The 26,735-nt window shown below is 44.4% G+C and overlaps 1 protein-coding gene across 1 annotated transcript; it reads left to right on the top strand.

Moving 5' to 3' along the window:
* The first annotated feature begins 3,082 nt into the window (after positions 1–3,082).
* On the top strand, positions 3,083–25,327 carry LOC147436661 (protein LIFEGUARD 2-like). Its single transcript, XM_086489484.1, has 4 exons — positions 3,083–3,508; positions 24,210–24,323; positions 24,435–24,592; positions 24,684–25,327. Exons 1-4 carry the CDS (start codon positions 3,277–3,279, stop codon positions 24,891–24,893), a joined length of 714 nt encoding a protein of 237 aa, XP_086345610.1. The 5' UTR covers positions 3,083–3,276; the 3' UTR covers positions 24,894–25,327.
* Positions 25,328–26,735: the final 1,408 nt, after the last annotated feature.

Below are 26,735 nucleotides of genomic sequence, written 5' to 3'. Positions count from 1 at the left end.
ATGTTCCTCTATTGAAATGTCGGTTGATTCGTCTAATATGATTCCAAAGAATGGACATTGACGAACATGTGTAATATACTCTACTTCAAGCCTCTTCCCAATGTAATGCACCAAATAATCACAAGCCTTACCATTTTGGAAATAATTAAAACATGTAAGCAATTTGCAGCTTGAAAGTTGGGTGTCCCATTGGTAAGCTGGGTGTCCTCACTAGTACAATGTACACATAAGATTCTAGTATTTGTGATTCTTTAATCTCCAGAATCCCTCTCATAATGAGCCATGAGTCATGAGACACATACATATCATTGACTACATACATACATATCTATAGTATATATAAACCTGCTACTCTATTTACCTTGAAATAATCTTAACCTTCTATTTTTCAGAGGTGCTTTATATGTATTTACACTTTTCCTCTTAGGTTTTCAAATTATCAACATTATATATAAAAAAGGTAGCCCTTGCATCCACGTGGCTATAAATGCTTGCAGCCACAATTGCAAGGGCTCAATGTTCCCAGAAGTGGCAGTCATCTTGCCTCTAATTGCCAGCACGCGTCTCCCCCCTCGAGTTGAGATCTCCTCTCTCTCAAGATGCGGACAAAGTGCTCTCTCTCTCTCTCTCTCTCTCTCTCTCTCTCTCTCTCTCTCTCCCCCCCCCCGAGCTCTGCAGGCCATCACGCTTCTCTCTCCTAGAAAATTAGTTGTTTCCTCCTTAATCATGCTCGCCACCACCTCCAACCCACACAAGATCATATGGCTAGATCTGCATGCAAGCCTTTTAGTGTGCTTGTCGTATGCATTCAAAGCATCGCCATAGCCTAGCCAAATTGCGAGCTTCTGGACATCCCTCCCTCCCTCCCTCTCTCTCTCTCTCTCTAACTTTTGAGGGCGGTCATCAAAGAAAAAATATTTTTCTCTTGAAATAAGAACGATTTGTCTCTTAACTTAGGCCTTTTGTGTTCCACCAATTGCTGCATCATGCAAAGAGTAGACGCGGACAATATATCCACATTATCAAGTGGGACTCACACTTGAGTAAGACTAGCAACGACTCAACTGAGGGCATAAAAAGTGTTGGGATACTTATAAGGGTTGAGAGAGTGCTTGCTAAGGGGAGCCACCATTGGACAATGACGGACAAAGTGTACAACATTGTCAACACATGAGGTAAAGAGTGGCCATTTGCCAAGCACTACTGAGCATGTTGATAGGCATGTGAATGCGTAAATCCAAAGAGATGTAGAGGAGACGGGGAACAGAGGGCATCGAAATGGCTACATGAGGATCGATACTTATGGAGCAAGGAAGTACAACACTTGGCATAGGAGGAGATTAAGCTAGAAGCATGAGGCAGGGTAGATAGCTGCCACTTAGCAAAGAGGCAAATGGGTTCGGAGCCCACATGGTGTTATTGAGCATTGAGGTGGTGGGGCTGATTCATAGCCCTCAATTTGAAGTGTGATTACTTTTATTTTGAATTCCTTAAAGAAACTCCCCTTTTCTTCTCGAAGTCCTTAAAGATTCTTCTTACCCAAATTGAAAGGGCATATAATTCTTTTTCCAAATTTCCTACAATTCTTTGGCTGCACCAACGCTTGTATCTTAAAGGCAAGGGTAAGCTCTGGTTGTTTTCAGTAGTTGCAGAGAGAGGGCATCTCTCCAAATGAAACCACATACACTTACATCCTGAAGGCATGCGGCATTATACATGATGATGATATGGGCAAAATAATTCTTGATGATATTTTTGGTCAGGGATCGTTGAAAGAAAACGTCGTGCTTGGCACTGCCTCGGTCGACATGTATGCCAAATGTGGCGCACTTCATAAAGCACAAACAATGCTCGAGGAGCTTCTTGTCTGGGATGTTGTTGTCGCTTGGAATGCACTAATTGCTGGCACTCCCTTGTTCAATATGTATACCCAAATGTGGTGCACTTCATAAAGCACAAAAGCGCTTGAGGAGCTTCCTGTCCGGGATGTCATCGTCTCTTAGAATACACTGATTGTAGTATATGCCCAACTTGGGCAGGACCAAGAAGCTTTGGACTGTTTTCAGCAGCAGCAGCAGATGTAGAGAGAGGGCACCTGTCCAAATGCAATCACGTACACTTGCACCTTGAAGGCATGTGGTATTACACAAGATGCTGACATGGGCAAAATAATTCACAATGATATTGTCAATAAGGGGTTGTGGAAAGAACTTTGTGCTTGGCACTAGCTTGGTCGAAATGTATGACAAATGTGGTGCACTTCATAAAGCACAAAAAGTGCTTGAGGAGCTTTGTCTAAGATGTCGTCTCTTGGAATGCAGGGGTTGTGGGATATGCCCAACTTTGGACAGCACCAAGAAGCTCTTGGCTGTTTTTGGTGGATGCGAAGCGAGGGTGTCCCTTTAGATGCAATCATATACACTTGCATCTTGAAGGCAATGGTAAGCTCTGGGCTTTTTTCAAAAGATGCAGAGAGAGGGCATCTCTCCAAATGCCATCACGTATACTTACACCTTGAAGGCATGTGGCATCACACAAGATGCTGATATGGGCAAAATAATGCACTATGATGAGAGGTTGTTGAAAGAAAACGTCGTGCTTGGCACTACCTTGGTCGACATGTATGCCAAATGTGGTGCACTTCATAAAGCACAAAAAGTGCTTGAGGAGCTTCTTGTCTGGGATGTTGTCTCTTGGAATGCAGTGATTGCCCAATTTGGGTTGCTTTTAGAAGATGCAGAGAGAGGGCATCTCTCCAAATCCAATCACGTACATTTGCACCTTGAAGGCATGTGGCATTATGCAAGATGGTGATATGGGCAAAAGAATTCACAATGATATTGTTAGTCAGGGGTTGTTGAAAGAAAATCCACATAGCACCGCCAAAGGCTCGAAGGTGGTGACACACTAGTACGATTAAAATTCGAAGAGGTAAATTTCAAAATTTGTAGGTGAGATTAACACTAAACCTAGGTTTTTTTTCAGCAATGCCCTAGTGTAAAGTTCAAACCAAAACTAGAATGCGATCCTTGTGGAAGGCTGACGGATATTCTAGAAAAACGCGGGTGCGTGTAAGAGAGGGCGTGTTCCGAGTCGCTTCCTTTCTTCGGGTATCTAGCGTAACCTCATCGAGCAGAAACTCCTCTCTCTCTCTCTCTCTCTCTCTCTCTCACACACACACACGGCACACACACATACACACACCCACACCCACACCCACACCCACACCCACACCCACCCACACACACACACACACACAAACGCGCGCGCGTTAGAATGTGGAAGGGTGGTGGCGACCTTGAGAGCGCCCCAGTTTTGTATCCAGGCATCCCCAGCGATGAAAATGTCTACCGATGGGCCTTCATCCGCAAGGTTTACTGCCTTCTACTCACCCAGATTCTTCTGACAGTAGTTGTCTCCGCAGTCGTTGTGTTCTACCATCCTGTCGCTGCTGCTCTTACTTCCAGCCCTGCCATCCTCATCGTTCTATGCATTCTTCCGTTTGTCTGTAAGTGCCCCTTTGACTACTGTTGCTTGTTTCTTAAATTTTCAGTTTTGATTCACAGATATTTGTGTGTCAATTGGTACAAGAAGGAAGAGAAAAGTTCAGATGGTAAGACAGGTGCTGCTTGTGCAAGTTATGACTAATGGACAGAACAAAGCCATTAGTTATCTTTTCAACCCCGAGGATGTCTCAACTCATGTCAAATTATCGCTTATTTGTAATCCATAGGGGTTTGGAAAGGCCAAGATGGAAACTATGATTTATACTCTAGAGGTTCTCATATTTGAATGTGCATATGCGGGATAGGTTACATGCTGGGTAGAATCGCACACATATTGGAGTAAATATTTGCAATATGTACGTGAGTAGATAGCTACATTCACACACATACATGCGTCTATGAACGTGAGTGTATCAGTGTGTTGTCTTTGGAGCTCCCAATGCTGGCCTTCCTCTCCTCCTGGTATTTATAACTCTAGCTTAACATGACAGCCGAGGAGATATTGTACATGCCTTAGTGAAAAACCCTTCAATGAATCGCTCCCAAAGGTAATATTATACCTAGCATTGCAAAGTGCAACATTGTGACCATATGATATCTTGATTAAGGAGAAAGGGATTAATAATTGCACTTAGGAAAAGCAAGAGATTAGTATTAGGCTTAGAGAGCGCCGAGCGGACAAGCATTCTACAGTAGGAGAAAACACAATTTGGAGAGAGAAAGCAATTGCCTGTTCAAGAGACCACTTTTGACTTAAGAGGACTACAAGTCCAGGTTTGGAATTTCCAGGTGAGTTGTGAGAGAACCAAAAACCCGTATATGCTTGTGAGTTCTTAAGAAATCAAAGCAACTGTTTTTATAAGTAGGAAAGTACAAAATTGTATGGCTACTTGGAGGAAAACATTATGGTGCATGGTCACATGCATTGCCTTTGACCATTGCCTCACAGTCAAGGGTTTATGACACACCCTCATAATCGAGAGATGTAAATACAAGTCTAGGTTTGGAATTTCTAGGTGAGCTCTGAGAGAATTAAAAACCCATATTTGCTTCTCAGTTCTTAAGAAATCAAAGCAACTATCCTTATATACGGGTAATAAGTAGGAAAGAAAACTACAACACAAAGTTGTATGGAGGAAAACAATCTCCCTCGTCAATCTGATTGGGAACGCCATTTCCCGCAAATTGAGTTTGCTTGTAACAGTACAAAGCACTCGGCTATTGGTTATAGCCTGTTTATACTTATGTATGGTTATGAGCCAAAAGTAAAACCACCTATCGCTACTGGCTATAGCCCGCTTATGCTTATGTACGGTTATGCTTCCAAACCACCCGTCGCTATCGGATTCAAGGGGATCACGATGCGATGCACGATATGTAGGAAATGCTCCAGATCGCAAAAGAAAGCATAAAGGCGGTACAAGATCATGCCACTTTTTATGCTAATCAGCATCGACAACCCCACGAATTCCAAGAGGGCATGTGGGTGTACCTTAGGGTACCGAAGGGTTCGGAAATGATCCAAACTGGTTCATGCTCAAAGTTATGTTCTCGTTATTGTGGTCCGTTTTAGATCGTAAAGAAGATAAGTGGGGTTTCTTACAAGTTGGACCTGCCTCACAACATTGTTGTGCATCCCATGTTCCACGTAAGCCGCCTAAAGGAACGGCTTGCAGGATGACTCAGTAATTCCTCCTAAGCAAGTCCTGTGAAACCCTCCCGTAGGGCGGTAGACTTTAGCTTTCACAGATTCTTTACTTGATAAACTTTACTTGACTTTACGACACATAGGAAAACTTCACGAATAAATTTGCGATTGGATTAACACATTACACAAATCACAGCTTGGTAGCTAGAGTGCTCCCAAGCAGACAGCGACACCATGTAGGCCCCAAAGATTGACGCCCTTTCGGTATTTCTTTATTCTTATAAAACTAGCGCTAGGTTTTTATGTATACAAACTTAGCAAAATTGCCCTACTTACTTTCCAACAAAAGTCACTTAAAAATAATAAGTGAAAAATGTCAAAAATAGGGAAAATAGGCCTATGCACTATAAAAATGCTACTGATGGGATCTGATGGTCATGCTGTGTGCAACCAGAGGATATGCATTAATCTAAGTGTCTGGACATGCACGGTCTGCGAACAGACTCACAAAAGTGCTAGATCACTTCCTATTCTAGACTGACTTAACTGAACTGAACCTTGGTCATGCTGTAGCTTGTCCACGAACACATAGGGTTGGATGTGTCACGTGACAGCATAATACCTTTAGCATTTGTAGAACAGTGTCCACTTATATTGCATTGAGTCCGTATGTACATTTGATGTGCTAGCTCCATCATTACCCCTCCTTTGAGCACGTTGAGTTGGGGCATACGTAGGCTGTAACCCAAAGGCCTCAAGGTAAAGCTGCAATATATTCAGCGACTCTAGCTGTTCACACTCTTCCATCCACTTTACATCCATAGGTGGATAGTGTCACAAATTGATGACGTGGCAGAGCAATCCTGACACACATCCACAAAGTGATGACGTGGTTGACTGTACGGACACCCGCAATTCACGTTGATTGGCTAATGTGGTAGCTGTACGGAATCCCGCAATTCACGTTGGCCTGCTGACGTGGCAGAATGTACGAAACTCCGCGTTTTATGCTACTGTTGTAGTGCCCTGGCTGCACAAATTTCCGTAGATTACGCAACTGCTTTTTATTGGCAGATTTTTAACAAGATGCTTTTGGGGCCTAAGTGCTTTTGAGTTTAATGTTTTTGGGGCTCTGCTTTTAGCATCCCTTGTAACCGTTAAATGTGACCCAAGGGGCTCACTTCCGAGAGCATCTGGACGTAGAGTCTGAGAGCGAGCACCCGCGGGAGTTGTACTTTGCTCAAAGATTAATATAAAGAGAAATACCGAAAGGGGCGCCATCTTTGGGGCCAATACCACGGAACTCCGCCAGGCCGTGTCGACTCTCTCTCTCTCTCTCCCCTATCAAATTTCAGTGATTATGAAGTTTCTGTTCGTGTGTTGCTATTGATTTCTCGCTTGGAGTGTCCAAGCCGTTTACAGTGGTATCAGAGCTCAGAAAGATTCTTCTTCTAGGGAGGATCCGATCCTTTTTGCAGCACGCAGTTTTCTGTAAAAGAATCTTCGTGTCCCGACCCTGGACTTATTAGCCACTCCCACCCTTCACACATCACGCATTGGGCGTGCTCCCGTCTTCATCGCTTTGTCTTATAGGGCATAAAGCCATAAAGAATCCCATATTATACATGGGTTCTCGTGGAGAATCTGACAGAGGTTACACCTCTCAGTAAGAAGGCAAAGAAAAGTTGAAAATCCCTCGTGGAAATTGAAGAAAAGAATAAAGATTTGATCATTGTTTTTTTCGATAGACAAGTTTGCCAGAACGGAGTACAAACGTCAACTGCAGATTGGCATATGTGTGAACAGATTGATTAAGTACTCTAGGGACCCGAGATTGGCGAAACACGCGAAGAATTACCCGATTGATAAGATTTACTCGAGATGTCGTGTGGCCATTGCTTCTCCTCTCAGGTAGGATAGACGAGTGTAGAAAAGCGGAAACGTGTACTCGTAGAAAGAGATGGACAAGAACTCTTGAAAAGAAGATGAACCAAAGGACCACCAGAAGATAAACTTGAGAGTTATTGAGCAGCAGCCAAGTGCGGAAGAAAAGGAAAGATGAAAGCAGAACTGGTATCACATTGCGTGGGGCCCCGATGAACGAAAGTACAAAACTTTGCCGCACATGGGGCAAAGTGAAAGAATAGGAAGCCCTCATTTTCTTTGATGGGGGAGCCAAGGCAAACTTCTTTTTACTTGAATTGGCGACTAGACTTGGAATTACACCCGACAGGTTGAGGCCACATGCGAAGGCAGTTCTAGCGGCATCCGGACGGGATGTTACCATTACACCGGTCATTGGCAAAATTCGTTTGCAATGTCAGGGGTGTTTAGGGCATGAGGACTTTTATATCATGCCTTTGGAAGGGTGTCATGTCCTTCGAGGAATCCCTTGGTACCACAAGAACAATACCGTGGTTGACTATCGGGCTAAGAAAGCGACTTTGACAAATGAAGGGCAAAGAGATTGTACTTGATGAAATCTAGTTTTCTTTACTCGATTTTCTTGAAAGAACTGAATGATGATTGAAGGTCGAGTATGTTTGACCTCGAAAAGGAACGACAAGATTTTTTGCAAAAGAGGTTGACTGTTTCTCTGAAGGCGTACCAAGCAAGTTGCATCTTGAAGATCACATGATTGATTCTTGGTAGTACACCACCTAACCGGCCACCTTACAGAGTTAGCTGCGGCCAAAATAAAGAAGCAATGAACGAGAACTTTTTTCCACATTACGAGGATCGATGATATACTCGACAGACTTCAGAATTTTACTTGCCAAATTGATATGAAGAGTGATAATCATCAGATTTGTATTGCTCCTGGAGACGTCTATAAGACAACTTTCGACCTTTTGGATTTTCAAAGAGTACCACTAATGTGTGGGTTTTCCAGTCACTAAAGGAAGCACGAATTGCTTATAAATGTGAAAAAAAGCGAGTTTTTCTTGCCCGAGATACATTTCTTAGGACACATCGACTCAATAGAAAGGGTGCAGATGGATCTGGCCAAAAGTGACACTATCTGCGATTGGCCTAACTTGAACAATGTTCATGAAGTTAGAAGCTTTTTGGGCTTGTGTTCTTACTACTGGCAGTTCATTCGGAAGTTTGCAAAGATAGCTTCTCCTTTGTACTTATTGACTCAGAAAGGAGTCCCTTTCTTGTGGGGACTGACAGAGGTGACTGCCTTTCAGACACTTACTGAAAAAATTGACTACTGGACCAGCGTTGGCTTTGCTATACTTGCAAAATCCATTTCAAGTTTATTGTGATGCTTGTGGTCGTAGTCTGGGAGCGGTCCTGATACAAGAAGGCCATGTGGTTGCTTATGAAAGCAGAATGTTCTCAATGCCAGAATTGGTAGCACAAATTTATGAGAAAGAGCTATTGGTAGTAATCCATGCTCTTACTCAGTGGCGACATTAACTACTATAGCCGATTTCACGGTCTTTACTGATCATCAAAGTCTACGCTACTTCTTGTCACAGAAGCAGCTTTCGAAAAATCAGATGCGGTCGGCTAGCATCTTGTCACAGTTTCACTTCTAGAATGTCCATGTTTGGGGGACATAAAAATTTATCAGCAGATGCATTGTCTCGAAAGCCCCTCGTCTTGGCTATTTTCGCGATCCATCATAGAAGCTTCGAGGATATGGTTGACCAGTACGCCACCGATCCGGACTTTATCGATGATTTTACTCGTATACAGAATGGGGAGATAGTGCGGAGGATATTCCATATGGGATGGCTACTTGATGAAGAAAACAATGTTGTGTGCTACATAGCCTTAGAGGGAAAAGGTTTTGACAGAGTGCCATTGTCTACCATTTACGGGTCATCGTGGCATCGACACCACCTTGAAGGCGGCCGAGCGTTATTTTCTTTTCTTTGACCGAGACTCAAGAAGGACGCGGACGACTTTGTTCGCAGTTGTTTAGTATGCCAGAAGATCAAGTTTGACAGTTTAAGGCACAAGGATTACTACAGCCTGTACCCATTCCCACCCGCCCTTGGAAAAGCATTGCGATGGATTTCATCTTTGATCTCCCCAAGACTCAAAATGGGCATGATGGCATTTGGATGGTCATCGATAGATTCAGTAAACAAGTCCACTTGATTCCGGTAAAGAAGACAATTAAGCCGATCATTTGGCGAAACTGTCTCACACAAATTTTCCGAATATATGGCATGCCTGAGTCCATTGCTTTGGACATAGATCTTCGGTTTACTAGGTTTTTTTGGAGGGCAATCAGGGAAAACATTGGCACGTGGTTGCGGTGCTTGTCCTCGTTCCATCTGCAGACAGATGGGCAATGTGAGACAGCCAATTAAATGGTTTTGGATCGGTTGGAGTCTTATATTTCGGATCAGAAGACTTAATGGGAAAAGTATTTGCCCTTGGTGGAGTTTGCCTACAACAACACACGCGGAAGGCGCCATTTGAAGTATTTGAAGGTACTAAGAAGGTTCCTAAATTTCTAAGCACCAAAGACAAGATATGTTTGAAGCAGATTTTTTTGGAAAAAGTATAGAAGGCATGGAATGTCATGATTGTGACTATGTTAACAGCAATACATCTACTCCTAGTTGTAGATACGCGAAGTGCCATGCCAAGGAGGATCCCGGCGCTTGGATGGTCACACCCCTTCACCCAAAGGACGTGTTCTCCTCCAAAAGCCACATTCCTTCGACGATTGGTTACACCCCTTCGCTCTACGGGTGCGACTTTCGCCCAATGGTTGCAGCTCTTCACCGAAAGGATGTGTCTTTACGTCTAAAGTCGTGTCTCTTCACCAAGAGACGTGTCTTTTCATTTATGTCTCTTCGTCTCCTATATAAGGAGCCCTTGTATCACACATTCAATCAATCAAACACAGAGTCTTCTAAGTCTTGTTTCTAAGTTCAGTTCAGTTTCTTAAGTCTTAATCATGAGATTAAGTACTTAATTAAGGATTAGCACCTAGAATCCTCACAGCGATATCAGAGCAAAATTTTTTCCCGGGACCCGAAGGTTGTGAGCCTCTCACCCTCGCCGCTACTCTCCCCCCCCCTTCCCGGAGTTGCATGGTAGCAGAAGAAAGATGGACAATACCCACGTCAGCATGAGGTAATCTTCTCTTCTACACGTACATAAAGACAAGCAGAAGATGGCAGACAAAGTGGGTGTGGCGGCATATCGGTTGCACCTCTGGAGTAAGTTGCTCCAGCACAAGGTGACTCTACGTGTGGACAATTTGCGCTTTTTGCCATGAAGAGTCTCTCCCTTTCCCTTGCGCAAGTGACGCGAGCCTGTGCTTCCACGCCACCCCTTCACCCGACTACTTTCACGCTGGCAGCGCACGCAGCTTTCGACTTCTATAGCGTAGCGTTTCATTTTCTTTTTGCCAGCGCTGGATTAAATTGGGGCCACCCTCTTAATCTTAAGGGGTTTTTGGCCGGTCGTCCAACATAATTTTAAAGTGGACACCCTTTGGGTACCCAACATAAAAAACAACTAATAACAAAGAGCCATCAACGGCAGCCAGCGCAATGAAAAAACTTCGCCAGCGTGAAGAAAATCTGCCGCCTCCTCTTCTGCTAATCCTCCGCGTTGCCAATTTTGGCCATTGCTGGGTGCGCACGCGGGCTTGTTCACAGTCATGGCGGACGACGCCCTCGACGTTCCAGTCAATTTTTCTTTCATATATAGACGAAGTTCCCGAAGAAGCCGTACTGGCGAATCCTCTCCCTATAACGGAGCTTCCGCAAGTGCTCCCGTCCCAGAATCTGTTCCCGACCCAGCACTTGCACCTGTTAGTTCCTTTTGAGGCGTAACCATGCCGAATTCTCAGGACGGATGTGGTCAATCTGACGATGCCCTTACTCTTATCAAGGAGCAGATGGCCACACTTTCCATAAGTCTCGCATCACTTCACACTCGCTTGGATGAGATGCACACGGAAAACATTTCTCGAAGTCGACCTGTTACTTCTCGAACTACACATGCTGATTCGACACCTTCATCTGAAGCTTCAGTGGACGAACCGAACAAACCAGATCCAACCGATGAGGTAGACAATCGCGAACTTTAATTACTTTACAAAATTTTTAATGCTGTACGGAAGAAGAAGCTTGATGTTAAATTGCCGGAACCATACATTGGTCGCCGCAACAAGCGCATGCTGGACCATTGGCTGTTCAAAATGGAGGTTTAGTTAACAAACACAGACTTGGTCGAGAGTAAAAAAGTTGTACTTGCTAGTTCTCTGCTCAAGGACACAACATTTCTTTGGTGGCAACTTTGGTGGCAACGACGGGTTGTTGATGGTAAACACACACCTTCTTGGGATAAATTCCGGCGTGCTATTCGCGAGGCGGTCGAACCTACCAATGCGGATTTTCATGCCCGGTCCTCTCTTCGCCGCCTGAGCCAGACAGGTTCCTTGGCCGCATACATCACAGAGTTCCAAAGGCTAACTCTGGAGATAGAGATTCTTAGTCCCTCTGATAAACTTCACAGCTTTGTCGACAGATTCGAACCCAACCTGAAGGACGATTTGCACAAATACAACCCTACCACCTTGGATGCTGCAATTGCCTATGTGGAGCGTCTTGGCGATAATCGGCGCTCTACACGGAATTTTCTCCCTTGTAACAGATCTTCAAATAGCGCTCGCTTTTCACAGCGCGATTGCAGAGACAACTATAGCCAAAGTTAGCAACATCAGTCTCAGTTCAGACAGCAAGCAACGCAACCTTATTCAACTTCAAGGTTCTAATCTCAAGATCGACAATCTGAAAGCAGATCTTCTTCACATGTTCCTCCACTTGATCGAGGTAAAGAACGTGATTTTTCTCAAGAGCGGCATTCCAATACTCAGTAAGGCTCTTCGTCAAATAGTTTTCGACTTCAAAGAAGGAAGGATTATGTACAATTTGCTGTGGTGACCATAGATGGACCAAATCCGTCTAATTTGAAAAGAAATTCCAACGCGGAAACATCATCAAATTTTGAACAACCAGATTCTGCTAAGGATAAAGGAAAATCTGAGGTCAATACGATTCGTGTCTCAGAGGATACGAGTATTCTTATGAAGCATGCTCAGTGCAATTCTTCAGTTTTGGAGCCTCTCTCAAAGCAAGTTTTGAGCCTTCTTGGACTACTCGATGGTCGCTCCATCAATATTTTGGTGGACAGTGGATGCTCGAATAATTTCGTCAGCACTCAGATAGTTCGACAGCTTGGCTTACCGAACTCAGAAGACATCTCACTTATATGATGTGGAATTAGCAGATGGATCAATTTTGACTTGTGATCAGACAGTTCGACTGTCGCAGTTTGAGATTCAAACTTATGCAGATCAACTGGATTTTGAAGTCATGCCTTTATCTTATTACGACATGATTCTTGGTCAGCATTGGTTATTCCAATATGATCCAGCAATTAGCTTTCGAGGACATACTATCAATTTGTTCAAAGATGGACGTGAATTGACTTTTCACGGGCTTTCTCATGCGGAAAGAGTGATTGAAGCCTCACGTGTACTAGTCAAGCGACATGATACAGTGGATTATGAAGAGAATATAATTTCCGATGCAGATGCAGATATTATTATTGATGAATTTTTGAATTCATTAACTTCTCCTGAATCAATTGATGAAAACAAAGATAAAGATATAGTTGCAGATTCCGAGTCTGAAGACGACTATGCTTTCTTTGATTCTTTACTGGATGATGATATGCCAATTACAAGTCATGAAGTTACAGTTCCAGAAGATGATTCTGAAGAATTTTGGGATTCATTATTGGAAGATGATTACAGTCTCAAGCCAAAATTCTCTCCAGTGATTCATAAAGTTGAAGTTACCCCATCTGAAGAATGTCTTGAGAAGATTTCCTCTTTGCCAAATATTTCACAGTTATTGGAAGATTTTGAACCAGAAGTCTTACATCGCATGAAGAATTTTGAAGATCACCCTCTTGTTGCAGTCAACTTGATTATGCCAGATTCCTCTAAAAAGTCTTTGAATAATGCAATGACATGGGATTTAGCAGTCAAAGCAAAAAGGTTTCGCAAGAAGCAAAGGTTTATGTCACAAAACGGGAGTGTACATGAGCACTTAGAAATCTGAAAAATAAAATGCTTTGCAAATGTGAGAGAAGGGAGAAGATCGACACAGTATTGGGGACCAGAAGATGTGTTGGTCCCCCCCCCCCCGTCAAGAGTATTCTTTATTCAGGGAGAATTCATATACAAGCACGAGAACCCGAGGAAACCCCTCCGTTTTGTAATCTTAGACCCAAAGGTAGTTCTTTTCCGTAAAAGGGCTTGGGCGCGAAGCCGTACTTTCCCGTAAGGGACTTAGGCGTGAAGCCGTACTTCCCGAGAGCGACCTAGACGCAAAGGTCGTACTTCCCGTGAGGGAGGATTCCTGCAAAACACCACACAAAGCAATACTCGCGATGTGTAAACGACAAATTATACCTGTTGCTCCTCGCTCGAGAAAGCGACTTCTGCACTCCGTCGGCACACGAACTCTCGCGAAATCCGTTGCCGGCACTTGCTAACAGATTCTCCAGCGCTTGCACTTCTGGATTGTTGAGATCCCTTCTGCAAAACTGAATGCTACCTGCCTCTTTTATAGGCCTTGGCACCCGACGGGAATAGCGACCCCAAAAAGCAAGAACTGGCGCCCTAGAGAGAGGAGAGAGAGAGAACGCTGCTGCCATACAGCCCTGCGTAGCTTATTAGCGCTGAGTTTTTTTTTTTAATAAACGTAGGCTTTTTTAGAAGAGCCTTGCTTTATTTTATTATAAGAGGGCTGGTCACTTAAAAGTGACCGGCCACTTTATAAAATAAAGTGTGAACCTGTTCAAACTTTAAAAACTCACTCAGTTAGTGAAAACAATGCTACACGAACACATTCCAGGCGTCCCCAGGTGCAGAACACGGCACAGATGCAATGCAGACACAGACTCCTCGCGGGAAAACATCTGCCCATCCGCGAATGTTCCTGCTTTTCGTAAAAAGCTTCATTGAACCCATCTTTATTCTTGTGCTTGCATTCTTACGCATATTTTCTTACTCAGTTTGGATTTCCTCCTTAGTCTACGGAATGCCCCCTTACTGATGCACCCATCACCCATCATGTGACGCATCAGGGGCACTCGTAACCCGGCCCTTTCCACCGAACTTACGGAAACTCCTTCGCGATGTTTACCGTCACCCATCAAGTGACACATCAGAGTTGTCCGTTCTTGATGGCACTTCTTGTAGCTACAATCTTTTAACAGTTCTTAGTGTACACAATAAAATATCCTAGAAAAAGAAATTAATCATTAAAAAAATAAGAGAATAGTCGAGTTAGCAACATCCCTTTGGCTTCTAAACAGTTGACCTCAACTGTAGTGCTTGGACATATACCTCCAGTATCTCGGGATAAGCTGCTAATTCCTCCTGCGTCATCCACTGAGCATCTAGATTCGAATAGTTCTTAAACTTAACCAAATACTTGCGTGTTATTTTTCCGGACTTGAGAGGCCGCTCCTGATGACTTACTATCTGCTCCGGTTGGAGTGTTTCTTTTGTTTCCTCAACCTCAGGAGGCTCCTCAGCACTAGGCTGGCTCGGAGGCGGTCCCACATACGGCCGGAGTAAACTGACATGGAAAGCATTATGGATCCCCTCCAATTAGGCGGTAGCTCTAATCGGAAGGTGACATCATTCACTTGCTCAGTGATCTTAAACGGCCCATAATAACGGGTAGAAAGTTTTACCACCTTCCCCTTATGAGACGCTTGTTTCTTAAGTCTTGCCTTCTCAAACTTGAGTAAGACTAACTGTCCAACTGTTAAGTCTAGATTCCTCCTGTGCTTGTCTGTAGCTTTCTTATGCTTTTCCTAAGAGTGTAGAATAGCTCTCCTAACTTGCCCGTAGGCTGTGTCCAAATCCCGGACAAATTCATCTGTTGCAAAGATCTTATCCTTAGTTAAAAGGATCGGTGGAAGCAAAGGCTTACCATAGAGAATCTCAAAAGGTGCTTTTTCCGTCGATGAGTGTATGGTATTGTTATACGCATACTCGACAAGAGGCAAATATTTCTCCCAGTCAGATTGCCGGTCTGACACATAAGCTTTTAACATATCCAATATTGTGGAATTGGCTATCTCACTTTGCCCGTCCGTTTGAGGATGGTAGGCAGATGAAAAATTCAACTTCGTACCAAGATTATCCATCAAGGCACGCCAAAAATTTCCTGTCATGCGAGGATCTCGATCACTCACAATAGACTTAGGCATTCCATGATGCTTAAAGATCTGTGCCAGAAAGACCCTAGCCATATGATCTGCTTTGATCGTTTTCTTGACTGGTATAAAGTGTGCTTGCTTGCTAAACCTGTCCACAATGGTCCAGATCGCGTCATTTCCAGTCTGAGTTCTAGGGAGGTCCATGATGAAGTCCATGGCAATACTTTCCCAAGGTTCATTAGGCACAGGTAATGGTTGTAGTAACCCAGGCGTCTTATGCCGATCATACTTCACTTTTTGGCAAACCAAGCATTCCCTGACATACTTATCAATGTCTGCTTTAAGGCTAGGCCAAAAGAAATATCTTTCCATTGCTAAGGTCGTAGGGAGAATACCCCGATGACCCGCATAAGGCGAAGCGTGTGCTTCATCCATGATCTTCTTTCTTAATGGTTCCGCCACACATATGGCTTGATGGTGGTAGAGATAACCGTCCCGAATGGAATATGGAAACTCATTCTCTCCACGATGTAGCTTTCCCCAAACGGTGGAGAAGTCGGGATCATTTGGATACAAATCCGGTAGTGCTTCTAATTCTTGGTGATACACCGAAGTGATAGCGTTCATCCTTGGCCGCCTAGACAATGCGTCCGCGACCACATTCTTACTCCTAGCTGTGTGAAGGATCTGGAAGTGAAACATAGACAAAAAGTTTGCCCATCTCATCTGCTTCTCAGATAGTTTCCTTTGCGTAAGAAAATACCGCAAACTCTGGTGATCAGTCTTGATCACAAAATCCGCTCCTAGAAGATAGTGCTTCCAGTTGGATAAGGCGTGAATCACAGCCGTGAGTTCCTTTTCGTAGATTGATGCATGCAACTCTGCATCCTTAAGCCGTCTGCTTTCGTAGGCCACTGCATGGCCTTCTTGGTTTAGCACTGCTCCGATGCAATCGCATGAAGCATCGCAGTGAACCTCAAATGGTTTCCTTAAGTCAGGCACTACCAGAATAGGTCCATGGCTTAGCAAGTACTTGAGCCGATCAAAAGCTCCTTGTTGTCTCGATCCCCATCTGAAAGGAATCTTCTTCTTTGTCAAATCATGAAGTGGTCCTGCTACATAAGCAAATCCTCGGACAAACCGTCGATAATACGAACATAATCCCATGAAGCTACGTACATAATGTACCGTAGTGGGAATAGGCCAATCTTCTACCACTCGGATCTTGGCAGGATCCATACTCACTTGATTGTGAGAGACTATATGGCCGAGATAGTGTATCTCTGAGAGAAAGAACTCGCTCTTCTTTGCATTCACATGCAACTCATGCTTTCGCAATTCTTGAAACACTAGGTCCAAGTGCTTCCGGTGTTCCTCTTCTGACTTAGAGAAGATGAGTATGTCGTCAAAGAATACTCCCGTAAAAGATCGATACGGGCTGAAAATGCGGTCCATCATGCGATTGAACGTCGCAGGAGCATTGGTCAAGCCAAAAGGCATTACCAAAAATTCATATAGTCCAAAGGTTGTGCGGAAAGCAGTCTTATGGACATCCTCAGGGGCGATCCGTATCTGATGATATCCACTCTTTAAGTCTATGCGACTAAAGACACTTGCACCTTGCAACTTATCAAGTATATCATCAATCCGAGGGATCGGAAAGCGATTCTTGATCGTGATCTTGTTTAAAGACCTATAGTCTATGCACATTCGAAACGTGCCATCCTTCTTCTGCACCAGTAGAACTGGAGAGCAGTAGGGTGAAGTACTTGGCCGTACTAACCCTTTCTCTAGAAGCTCGTCGACTTGCTTCAAAATTTCCTCTTGCTGAGTAAGACTCACCCGATAAGGGGGTTGATTGGGAGGCGAGCTACCCGGTATGAGATCTATGCGGTGATCTTCCGGGCGTACCGGAGGCAGTTCATCAGGGAGTGTTTCCGTGAAACAATCTTTGTACTTTTCAATAAATTGAAAACGCTTAATTTCCAGACTAGAGAGTGGATCCCCACTAGTTTTATCCTTCTCACTTGCAAAAATCAAGTAAGCAGAAACACACTTCTTCATTTCTTTCTTAATGGAGATATGACTTACAATTGGGAACTGCCAATCTCCTACATCAACATGAATCTTTATTTTCTTACCCCCATGATCAAAAGTGAGGGTCTTTTCCACATAATCGGGGACATGTGTCATGTGGAAGTGCCATGGCATACCCAAGATGATATCACATCCCTCAATGGGTGCCATCAAAAATGATTCGCGGTCCTTGTACTCGCCAATCCGAAGATTGAGCTGTCCTTGCACGAGAGTTGCATTGGTTGTCAACCCCTCGAATGCCGATCCGGATGTAACCGGTGTGCCAAGCTGAGCCGGTGTGAGGCACAAACGTTCCGCAGTATCTAGGGAGATGAAGTTATCCGTGGATCCTGGATCATAAAGAATCAGTACTCACTGGTTGTTCAGAGACCCCCAGTCCTTTAGAAGCTGACGCTTCCCTTTCTCCGTTGCTGTGTTTCCTTGAACATCTGGAATTGAGTTCGAGCTTGGTGGAGCGGGTTCCTTCCTTGCTTTATCTTGCCTCGTAGAGACTTGTTCTTGCCGTTGCTGCTTTAGAGGGCAGTCCGGCTTCATATGTCCTTTCTCTCCACAGTAGAAGCATCTTCCTTCCTCTCTGAAGGTTTGGAGTTGAGTAGGAGAGAGATACTTAGTTCGCTTGCCATTGCCCTCTGGCTTCTTAGAATGACCATGGTCCCTAGATGGAGGACGTTTTCTTCCTTGGCCCCCTTGGTCATCGTAGACCCCTCTTTGTCTTGCATGGTAAATGCTATGCTCCATTTTTCTGGGCGTCCCAGTTGAGTGCAAATCCTCAGCAATGATTGCTGACTCCATCATCCTCTGAAGAGTGTCATGCGGATACACTTTCATACTCTTTCGAAGCTGCGGTTGGAGACCCGCTTCGAACTTTCGTTTCTTTTCCTCGTCGGCAATCTTCATGAAGGGAGTGACCTTCAAAAGAACCGACCAATACTTGTCCACATAGGTCGTGACTCTCTCATGTTCCTTCTAGGCGAGCCAGTCCCATTCCTTCCGTATGTCCTGCTCGAAGTCAGGCGGAAGAAACTGTTCATAAAATTCAGATTTGAATCTTTCCCAAGTTTTGGCCTGAGAACCTTCCAGAATCCTGGCTAACCACCAATTACTTGCCGTTTCCTTGAGGTGCATCCCCACATGGTGCAATTTGGATCTTTCTGTGAAGTGCCCATTGGTAAAGGCGACTTCAAACTGTCTGATGAAGGACAGTGCTTTGGAGATATCTCTCCGTCCGTTGTAGGTTTCGAACTTGATGTCCTGTTCACCCGATTTGAAGACTCTCATGCGATGTTGAGACTTGCGACCATGCTTCTTGAATCGAGGCTTATCTTTAGGTTGATGTAGGGTAGTAGTAGTAGCGGCTTCCTTCTTCTGACGAGACGATCGAGAAGTAGAAGTATAATCAGGAGAGTAAGATGGAGATGAGATAGAGATGTCCTTGCTCTCGTCTAGCAAAGAGAGCGCTTTTTCCTGGCCTTTCCTTGGAGTAGGCCGTTCATTCCGATCCGAGGATCCTTTGTGCACCTCGGCACGTTCTTCTTCTCTTTCCTCCTGTGGTCTCACGCCAACAGTGTGGTCTGGATGCCCGGCTGCATCGGTTCCATTCGTTCTCTTCATTCCGCCCAAGAGCTTTTGGACATCTGGCAATAGTAAGATTTGTTGCAAATCCGCAAGCTGAGCTCGCACTTGTTGAAGCTCCTCTTCAACGCTTCTCCCTTGGCTCGACATTGTTCTTCCCGTTCTTCCCGGAATCGTCCTTCTTTGCAGAGAAAGAGAGGAGTCCGAGCTCTGATACCACTGTCACAAAACAGGAGCGTACACGAGCACTTAGAAATCTGAAAAATAAAATACTTTGCAAATGTGAGAGAAGGGAGAAGATCGACACAGTATTGGGGACCAGAAGATGGGCTGGTCCCCCCCCCCGTCAAGAGTATTCTTTATTCAGGGAGAATTCATATACAAGCACAAGAACCCGAGGAAACCCCTCCGTTCTGTAATCTTAGACCCGAAGGTCGTTCTTTCCCGTAAAAGGGCTTGGACGCGAAGCCGTACTTTCCCGTAAGGGACTTAGGCGTGAAGCCATACTTCCTGAGAGGCCTAGACGCAAAGGTCGTACTTCCCGTGAGGGAGGATTCCTGCAAAACAACCACACAAAGCAATACTCGCGATGTGCAAACGACAAATTATACCTGTTGCTCCTCGCTCGAGAAAGCGACTTCTGCACTCCGTCGGCACACGAACTCTCGCGAAATCTGTCGCCGGCACTTGCTACCAGATTCTCCAGCGCTTGCACTTCTGGATTGTTGCGATCCCTTCTACAAAACTGAACGCTACCTGCCTCTTTTATAGGCCTTGGCACCCAGCGGGAATAGCGACCCCAAAAAGCAAGAATTGGCGCCCTAGAGAGAGGAGAGAGAGAGAACGCTGCTGCCGTACAGCCCTGCGTAGCTTATTAGCGCTGAGTTTTTTTTTTTTAAAACGTAGGCTTTTTTAGAAGAGCCTTGCTTTATTTTATTATAAGAGGGCTGGTCACTTAAAAGTGACCGGCCACTTTATAAAATAAAGTGTGAACCTGTTCAAACTTTAAAAACTCACTCAGTTAGTGAAAACAATGCTACACGAACACATTCCAGGCGTCCCCGGGTGCAAAACACGGCACAGATGCAATGCAGACACAGACTCCTCGCGGGAAAACATCTGCCCACCCGCGAATGTTCCTGCTTTTCGTAAAAAGCTTCATTGAACCCATCTTTATTCTTGTGCTTGCATTCTTACGCGTATTTTCTTACTCAGTTTGGATTTCCTCCTTAGCCTACGGAATGCCCCCTTACTGATGCACCCGTCACCCATCATGTGACGCAGCAGGGGCACTCGTAACCTGGCCCTTTCCACCGAACTTACGGAAACTCCTTCGCGATGTTTACCGTCACCCATCAAGTGACACATCAGAGTTGTCCGTTCTTGATGGCACTTCTTGTAGCTACAATCTTTTAACAGTTCTTAGTGTACACAATAAAATATCCTAGAAAAAGAAATTAATCATTAAAAAAAAAAGAGAATAGTCCAATTAGCAACAGTTTAAGACAAAGGTTTCTGATAGCTCAAAGATTGAAGATTTTCGAAGATTCCATGCTTTTCCAAAGTTCTATCAACATCAGAAGTCATTTCTTTGACACGGGCTCTCATTTTAAATGGGAGGGAATGTCATGATTGTGACTATGTTAACAGCAATACATCTACTCCTAGTCGTAGATACGCGAAGTGCCATGCCAAGGAGGACCCCTGCGCTTGGATGGTCACACCCCTTTACCCAAAGGACGTGTCTCTTCGCCAAATGCCACACTCCTTCAACGATTGGTCACACCCCTTCGCTCTACGGGTGCGACTCTTCGTCCAATGGTTGCAGCTCTTCGCCGGAAGGATGTGTCTTTAGTCTAAAGTCGTGTCTCTTCACCAAGAGACGTGTCTTTTCATTTATGTCTCTTCGTCTCCTATATAAGGAGCCCTTGTATCACACATTCAATCAATCAAACACAGAGTCTTCTAAGTCTTGTTTCTAAGTTCAGTTCAGTTTCTTAAGTCTTAATCATGAGATTAAGTACTTAATTAAGGATTAGCACCTAGAATCCTCACATGGAAGGCCATCTAGCCATTCAGAGGAGGAGACCTCGTCCTCTTTTGACAATGACCGGATTAACAAGAAAACCAAGGAGTCCAAGGAAGGGAGTCAAGCCGTCAGGTTTAGACGTTTTCAGACTATTAGGACACCCATAGAGCCCTTGAGTTTGTACAACAGTTTGACGTCGCCTTCTCTTGAGAGGTTTTCACAACTTTTCGGGGGCCGAACGGCGGCATCTTACTTGAAAGTGTAAGGTGCAGCGGAAGTGAATGTTGAATTTTGCTCAAGATGAGTGCTCCGAACTGTGCTCAAGGGTTCCTTTTACTTACGGAAGGGAGAGCCTTCCGTTCCTTTAGTGAGAGAGTGCAATGATCACAAACAAAGTGGTAGACACTGTGAATGAAGGTACATGAGACTGAGAGATAGAGAGAGAAGAATACGACACCAGGAAGTTGTCAACCCTCCTCTGAAGGCCCTTCTCTCGATGGCGAGAGAAGTCTATTCTATTGATTGCACAATCTGGTACAAGATGCTGATGCAAATCTAGGTGATGCTACGTCAAGGTCGACGATGCTAAGGCTGAAAACTGAACGTTGTAAAGATGACGGGACGACGACGGTGACTGGGTGAACTGGCTTTCCTTCTGCTATTCCTTATTGGCTGATTTGCTGTCGGGAAAATGCTGCCCCTTGTTGGTCTAAAAACGCCGACTGCTGCAGGTGTTAAACGCTGATGTACCGGTTCAAAAACGCCACCATGCAGGGCTGAAAACGCAGGTAAGATTGAGATCTTGAGAAAGAATGTTGGTTTTGGCCACCTCGTTCTTTATGATTACGCTATGAAGAGCCGGCATAATTGGAAGATCGGTCGCTAGAAAGGAAATTTCGGTATGGGCACCGATTATTGCCAAGACGATCGACATAAGCAATTGCAGCATCCAGTGTGGCAGGGTTAAATTTGTGGACATCATCTCGCAGGGAAGGCTCAAGCCCGTCAACAAAGCTATGTAGTTTGTCGGAGGGGCTGAGCCCCTCCATCTCAAGAGTCAGTTTTTGAAACTCCGAGATATACGTGGCCAAGGAGCCAGTTTGGCTCAAGCGGCGGAGAGAACATCGGGCGTGAAAATCCGCATTTGCAGGCTCAAAAGCCTTGCAAAGGACGCACTGTAATTTTTCCCATGTAGTGGTTAGCTTGCCATCTTTAACCCGTCGGCGACACCAAAGGAATGTAGTATCTTTTAGCAGGGAACTCGCCAAAGTAATCTTTTTACTTTCAATGAGATCTATGTTTACATCCATCTTGGAAAGCCAATGGTCTAGCACGCGCTTATCACGGTGATCGTTGTATGGCTCGGGTACTTTGCATCAATTTTCTTTTTTTAAAAATATATTTTCATTTTGGATTGTCTACCTTTGGTTCCGGAGGCTCGACTTGCTCAGGAATTGACTCTGCTATTACAGAGGAAACCGAATGTGTAGCTGATTGGGTCCTTGAAGAAGAGAATGCCTGTAGGATGTCCAAACGAGATGTCATTGATACAAGACCGGTGGAAAGGGCCTCCTGGAGGACTGACATCTGCTCTCTGAGTTCGGTGATCGGATCTGCGGGTGGAACAGGAGTGCTGCCTTCCCCTGACATTTTGATAGTTCAGAGCAGTGTAAGAACTCAGAGAGCAGATGTCAGTCCTCCAGGATCTTCCAAGAACCCTGCTCCAACATCTGAATCCTCTATATCTTCGACCTCGTTGACAGGAGGTGTGTCGTCTGGGATCAAAGGAGTATAATCGGGAATCTGTAGCTCGCCGTGAACCCAACTAGAGGTTGCTGTGAGATGACATCGTTCTCCGTATCGACCCGGCACTCCGTCAGAGAATAGGCCAAATGAGGGTACTGCCCCAGAATGTGCTCGAAATGTGGCAAATGAAGAGATTTGCACATAACAAATATGTGCCACACCACCCAGACCTAGAATCGAGAGGCGCAGCGATGTGTGATATACACCAGATAGTCCTAAAGCAAAACTGTTGCTGGTGGTGCGAGCAGGTGCTGGAACATGTATCGTCCTTGGAATAGGTGCGGGTTCGGGAGTTGGGGAATCCGGAATTATGATCACTTCTGGTTCGTGTGCTGGTTCTGGTCCTGGCTCCGGAGTACCGTAAATGAGGAAGACTTCGGGTGCTGAGAGAGGGTATGCTGGCAATTTTGTGTCGGGAACCTCGTCTAGGTACGAGATGTAGGGGAAGGCTGTCCATCGGTTCTCGTTGGCCATAGCAAGGGAGTGCACCGCGCGTGGGAATTGAGTAGGAAGAGGCCAGGACCATCAACGCTGGCTGTGTGTGAGAGAGGGGCGAACAAAAATTCCCAGCGTTGCATCGTTACGTATTGTTTCTGGATTATTTAAGGGGTGCTTTCATATGGCCCTTTAGCATGCAGGCGTTGAGCTGAAAGGGGTCCAAGGGCGGGGAGGTTGGGACACCATGGAAGTGAGAGGAGGTAAAGAGGGAGGAAGACAAGTCGTCACTATCTAGTGCATGTTATCGACAGGGGTTGCAAAATTAAGATTCAAGTGATTGTATACCAATTTTGCATGAATATTATGCTGTTGCAGTTTAAGTAGGAAAGAACATTGACCTCGTCTTGTGGCCCTATTCAACAAATTTAATCCAATGGTCCAATATTGCCCTTGTCTCAGTAAAGCTGTCTTACCGTCACTGCATCTCATGGGAGGTCTGGTAGTAGCCCAAGAATGTATAATACCAATCAGCCTTTTCAGAGTTGGTCAGCTTTTTACTTTTTGCCCTGGCTGGGTTGTACCTAATTGGAAAGAGTAGGCTTATTTTCCGAACATTTAGGTAAAGAGTGATTGCCCTAACACATGGCATATGAGACTTATTTGTAACATTTACTAAAAGTACCTGCTGGAAACGAACTAGAATGCTCTCAAAGTGTCCTCAAGTCTTGTCCTCGAGAAGAGCTGCATGAGCAGTCGTCTAAACGTGTGTATGTGATGGCTTTCTTTGCTTATAAGCCAAACCAGTTGTTTCTGTCGTGAGCTTTTGAGCTATATTCGTATCTATGCTTTCGTGTATAAGACTGACTGTTTTTGGATGTTTCTCCAGTTCTGTGCCCATTATTTTATTATCATCAACAACATCCTCTCAATCTCTTGCTGCTGGGCCTCTTCACTGTTTGCATCAGTCTGACGGTGGGAATTGTCTGCGCGTACACAGAAGGTAAGGAAAATGCTAGAGAATTGATTTAGTACATGGGTTTCAAGGCACAAGGGTAGGGTGCCAACATAAGAGCATGGCATGTAACTGAACTGATGAGTGATTTATGTGCAGGAAGAATTGTATTAGAGGCATTGATACTTACGGCAGGTACTGTACTTGGCTTAACCCTATACACATTCTGGGCAGCAAAAAGAGGCTATGATTTCAACTTCTTGGGTCCTATGCTTTCGGTAGCTTTGATGGTTCTCATTCTCTTTTGTTTCATTCAGGTCTGGCCCTAACGTTGAAGCCCATTTCTTGAAAGCTCATATTGTAACATGGGTGTATTCTCTATTAACTTCCAGTGTGTTCAATGTGCAGCTCTTGTTCCCTCTTGGGCCTTTGTCTCTCACGATTTATGGGGCGCTTGCAGCTATCTTATTTAGTTTCTATATCATATATGATACGGACAACTTGATCAAGCGTTACGACTACGATCAATATATTTGGGCATCGGTAGCATTATACTTGGATATTTTGAATCTATTTTTGGCCATTCTGGATCTTCTCAGGGGTATTCAAGGACGGTAAAAGGATACCGACTTCAGAGCACGATGAGCGTAGAGCAGGACTTGCAGATCGAGGGAAGGCTTGCCTCGAGCAGGCCGAGTTGCAGAAAGTTACAATTCCTGCTGTGGGCAACATCCCTGTTATATTGCTAATGTGAAGTATATAGAGTGACACTGTATTGTCGTGTGCAGTTGTGTGCATGTAAATTTCTTTGGTAATCCTACTGACGGACAGGGCCAAAGTATTTTGGAAAGAGTGCTGGGAAGATATTTGGGGGGTGTTTATAGGCATGAATTTTGGACAAAACTGGCGTGGAGCATTGTGGACATCTGCAGTTGATTTAGTTTGATGATTCGCTCATCAGATGTACATAATAATTGAATGGTTCGCGTACTATCTGCAAGTGTTGCTCTCTATGAAGGTATGCCACGTTATCGTGATATTTGGTGGACAAATGGAATGAGAGGGCTAGGTTGATTTCTCAAAAAAAAAACAGACAGATTTTATATTGAGCTGAAGTAGCAAAAAGCGAGTTGTCAAATCTTCCACTTAAATGGAGCGATTGTTAATGAGATCGTCGATGTCATGTTTTGCCAATTTGGAAGGACGTGAGTAGGCGATTTTAGTGGCTATGGAGTTGTGCATGCTTCTGGGTCTCTTCGTTATGCTGTAGTCTAGTTCATACTTGTTTTAGGAACCTGCACTTTTCTGTAGAATTTTTAGGAAGCGTCCCTCTTTGTGGTAATAAGGAAGAAGAATTGGGATACCATTTCTCACCTTGTCCGTTTTGGCTGTGGGCTTTTGTTTGTGGGTTAGTGGATGTTTGCACGTAGGGACATATGACTATGCATGTTGCATTTGACTATGCAAACGCTTTTGTTTCTACATAATTGTAGACACAGGATGCCTTTCAATGTTAGTCTGCACATTGTGGTGTCTATTTTAGAAAGACACATTTAGATGCTGTCGTAGAGTTTAAACATCTAGTAGGTTGTACTCCTACAATATGCAATTATTGGAAAAATTACAAATTTTATGCTTGAATGTTCAGAATCATAGAGCACATTCAATGTGAAATAAGTGTGACATGAAATTACAACTGACCGGGCGCTTGTTCCCCTCACTTTTGAGGTTTTTTTAACTTCCACACTTGTGTAAGAGCCCATCATTCTAAGGACTTCTTTCACTAAGCATTATAACTTCCTCTTTGTTCTCCAGTGTGTGCACACATTCGTCCAACCTAGTTCCAATCATTGGTATCAAAGTAAAGCTTTAGCAATGCCAACACCCTAGCTTCACTTTCTCAGATTGAGGTGCACAGAGTGAAAGGTTTTGAGCCAATAGACCTCATTTCCATTGCAAGCAGCATTGCATAAAAAAGTTGTCCTGTTCAATTCTTGGTTTATGCTGATCACTTCCTCTTTGTTCTCTAGTGTGGCAGTGTGTGTGTGCAACTTAAACCATTGGAATTAGAGAAGGCTTTGGCTCCTAGGTGGTGAGAACACCACCCTTGCTTCACTTTCTTAGGTGGAGGTGATGCTGGTAGTATTTAGAGTGACAAGCTTTGAGCCGATGTCGACCTCCATTTCCATTGCCAGCAGCATTGCATAAAAAATGTCTTGTTAAATTTTTGGGGTGTGGATTCTTCTCTTTAAATATGTATTTTTTGCATCAAGTGAAGTCATTGGCTTTGGCTATGGTTTTCGCATGTCTGTTGGCAAAAATTAGGCGGAAAATTGTGTTTTGGTTGTAAAGGGCATGTGGGATAGTTTCTAGGGTTTGATATTCCTCGTTTTTTGTGGATATAGGGTTTGTGGCAATTCTGTTGCTAAAGTTGGTTTGCCTACCGTTGAGCAAGCTTGT

The sequence above is a fragment of the Adiantum capillus-veneris genome, chromosome 18 (genome assembly GCF_014529385.1).
Source record: "Adiantum capillus-veneris isolate H3 chromosome 18, ASM1452938v2, whole genome shotgun sequence".
In the NCBI taxonomy this organism is placed as follows: Eukaryota; Viridiplantae; Streptophyta; class Polypodiopsida; order Polypodiales; family Pteridaceae; genus Adiantum; species Adiantum capillus-veneris.
Note: the sequence above shows the minus strand (reverse complement) of the source record. Positions and strands in the feature narration are given on the sequence as shown.

What these genes read in the sequence shown, in the direction of transcription:
- LOC147436661 (XM_086489484.1), top strand. Translation starts at nt 3,277, where the DNA reads ATGTGGAAGGGTGGTGGCGACCTTGAGAGCGCCCCAGTTTTGTATCCA. An exon ending in ATGCATTCTTCCGTTTGTCT is followed by an intron (nt 3,509 to 24,209) that starts GTAAGTGCCCCT and finishes ATGTTTCTCCAG; the next exon opens with TTCTGTGCCCATTATTTTAT. An exon ending in TGTCTGCGCGTACACAGAAG is followed by an intron (nt 24,324 to 24,434) that starts GTAAGGAAAATG and finishes ATTTATGTGCAG; the next exon opens with GAAGAATTGTATTAGAGGCA.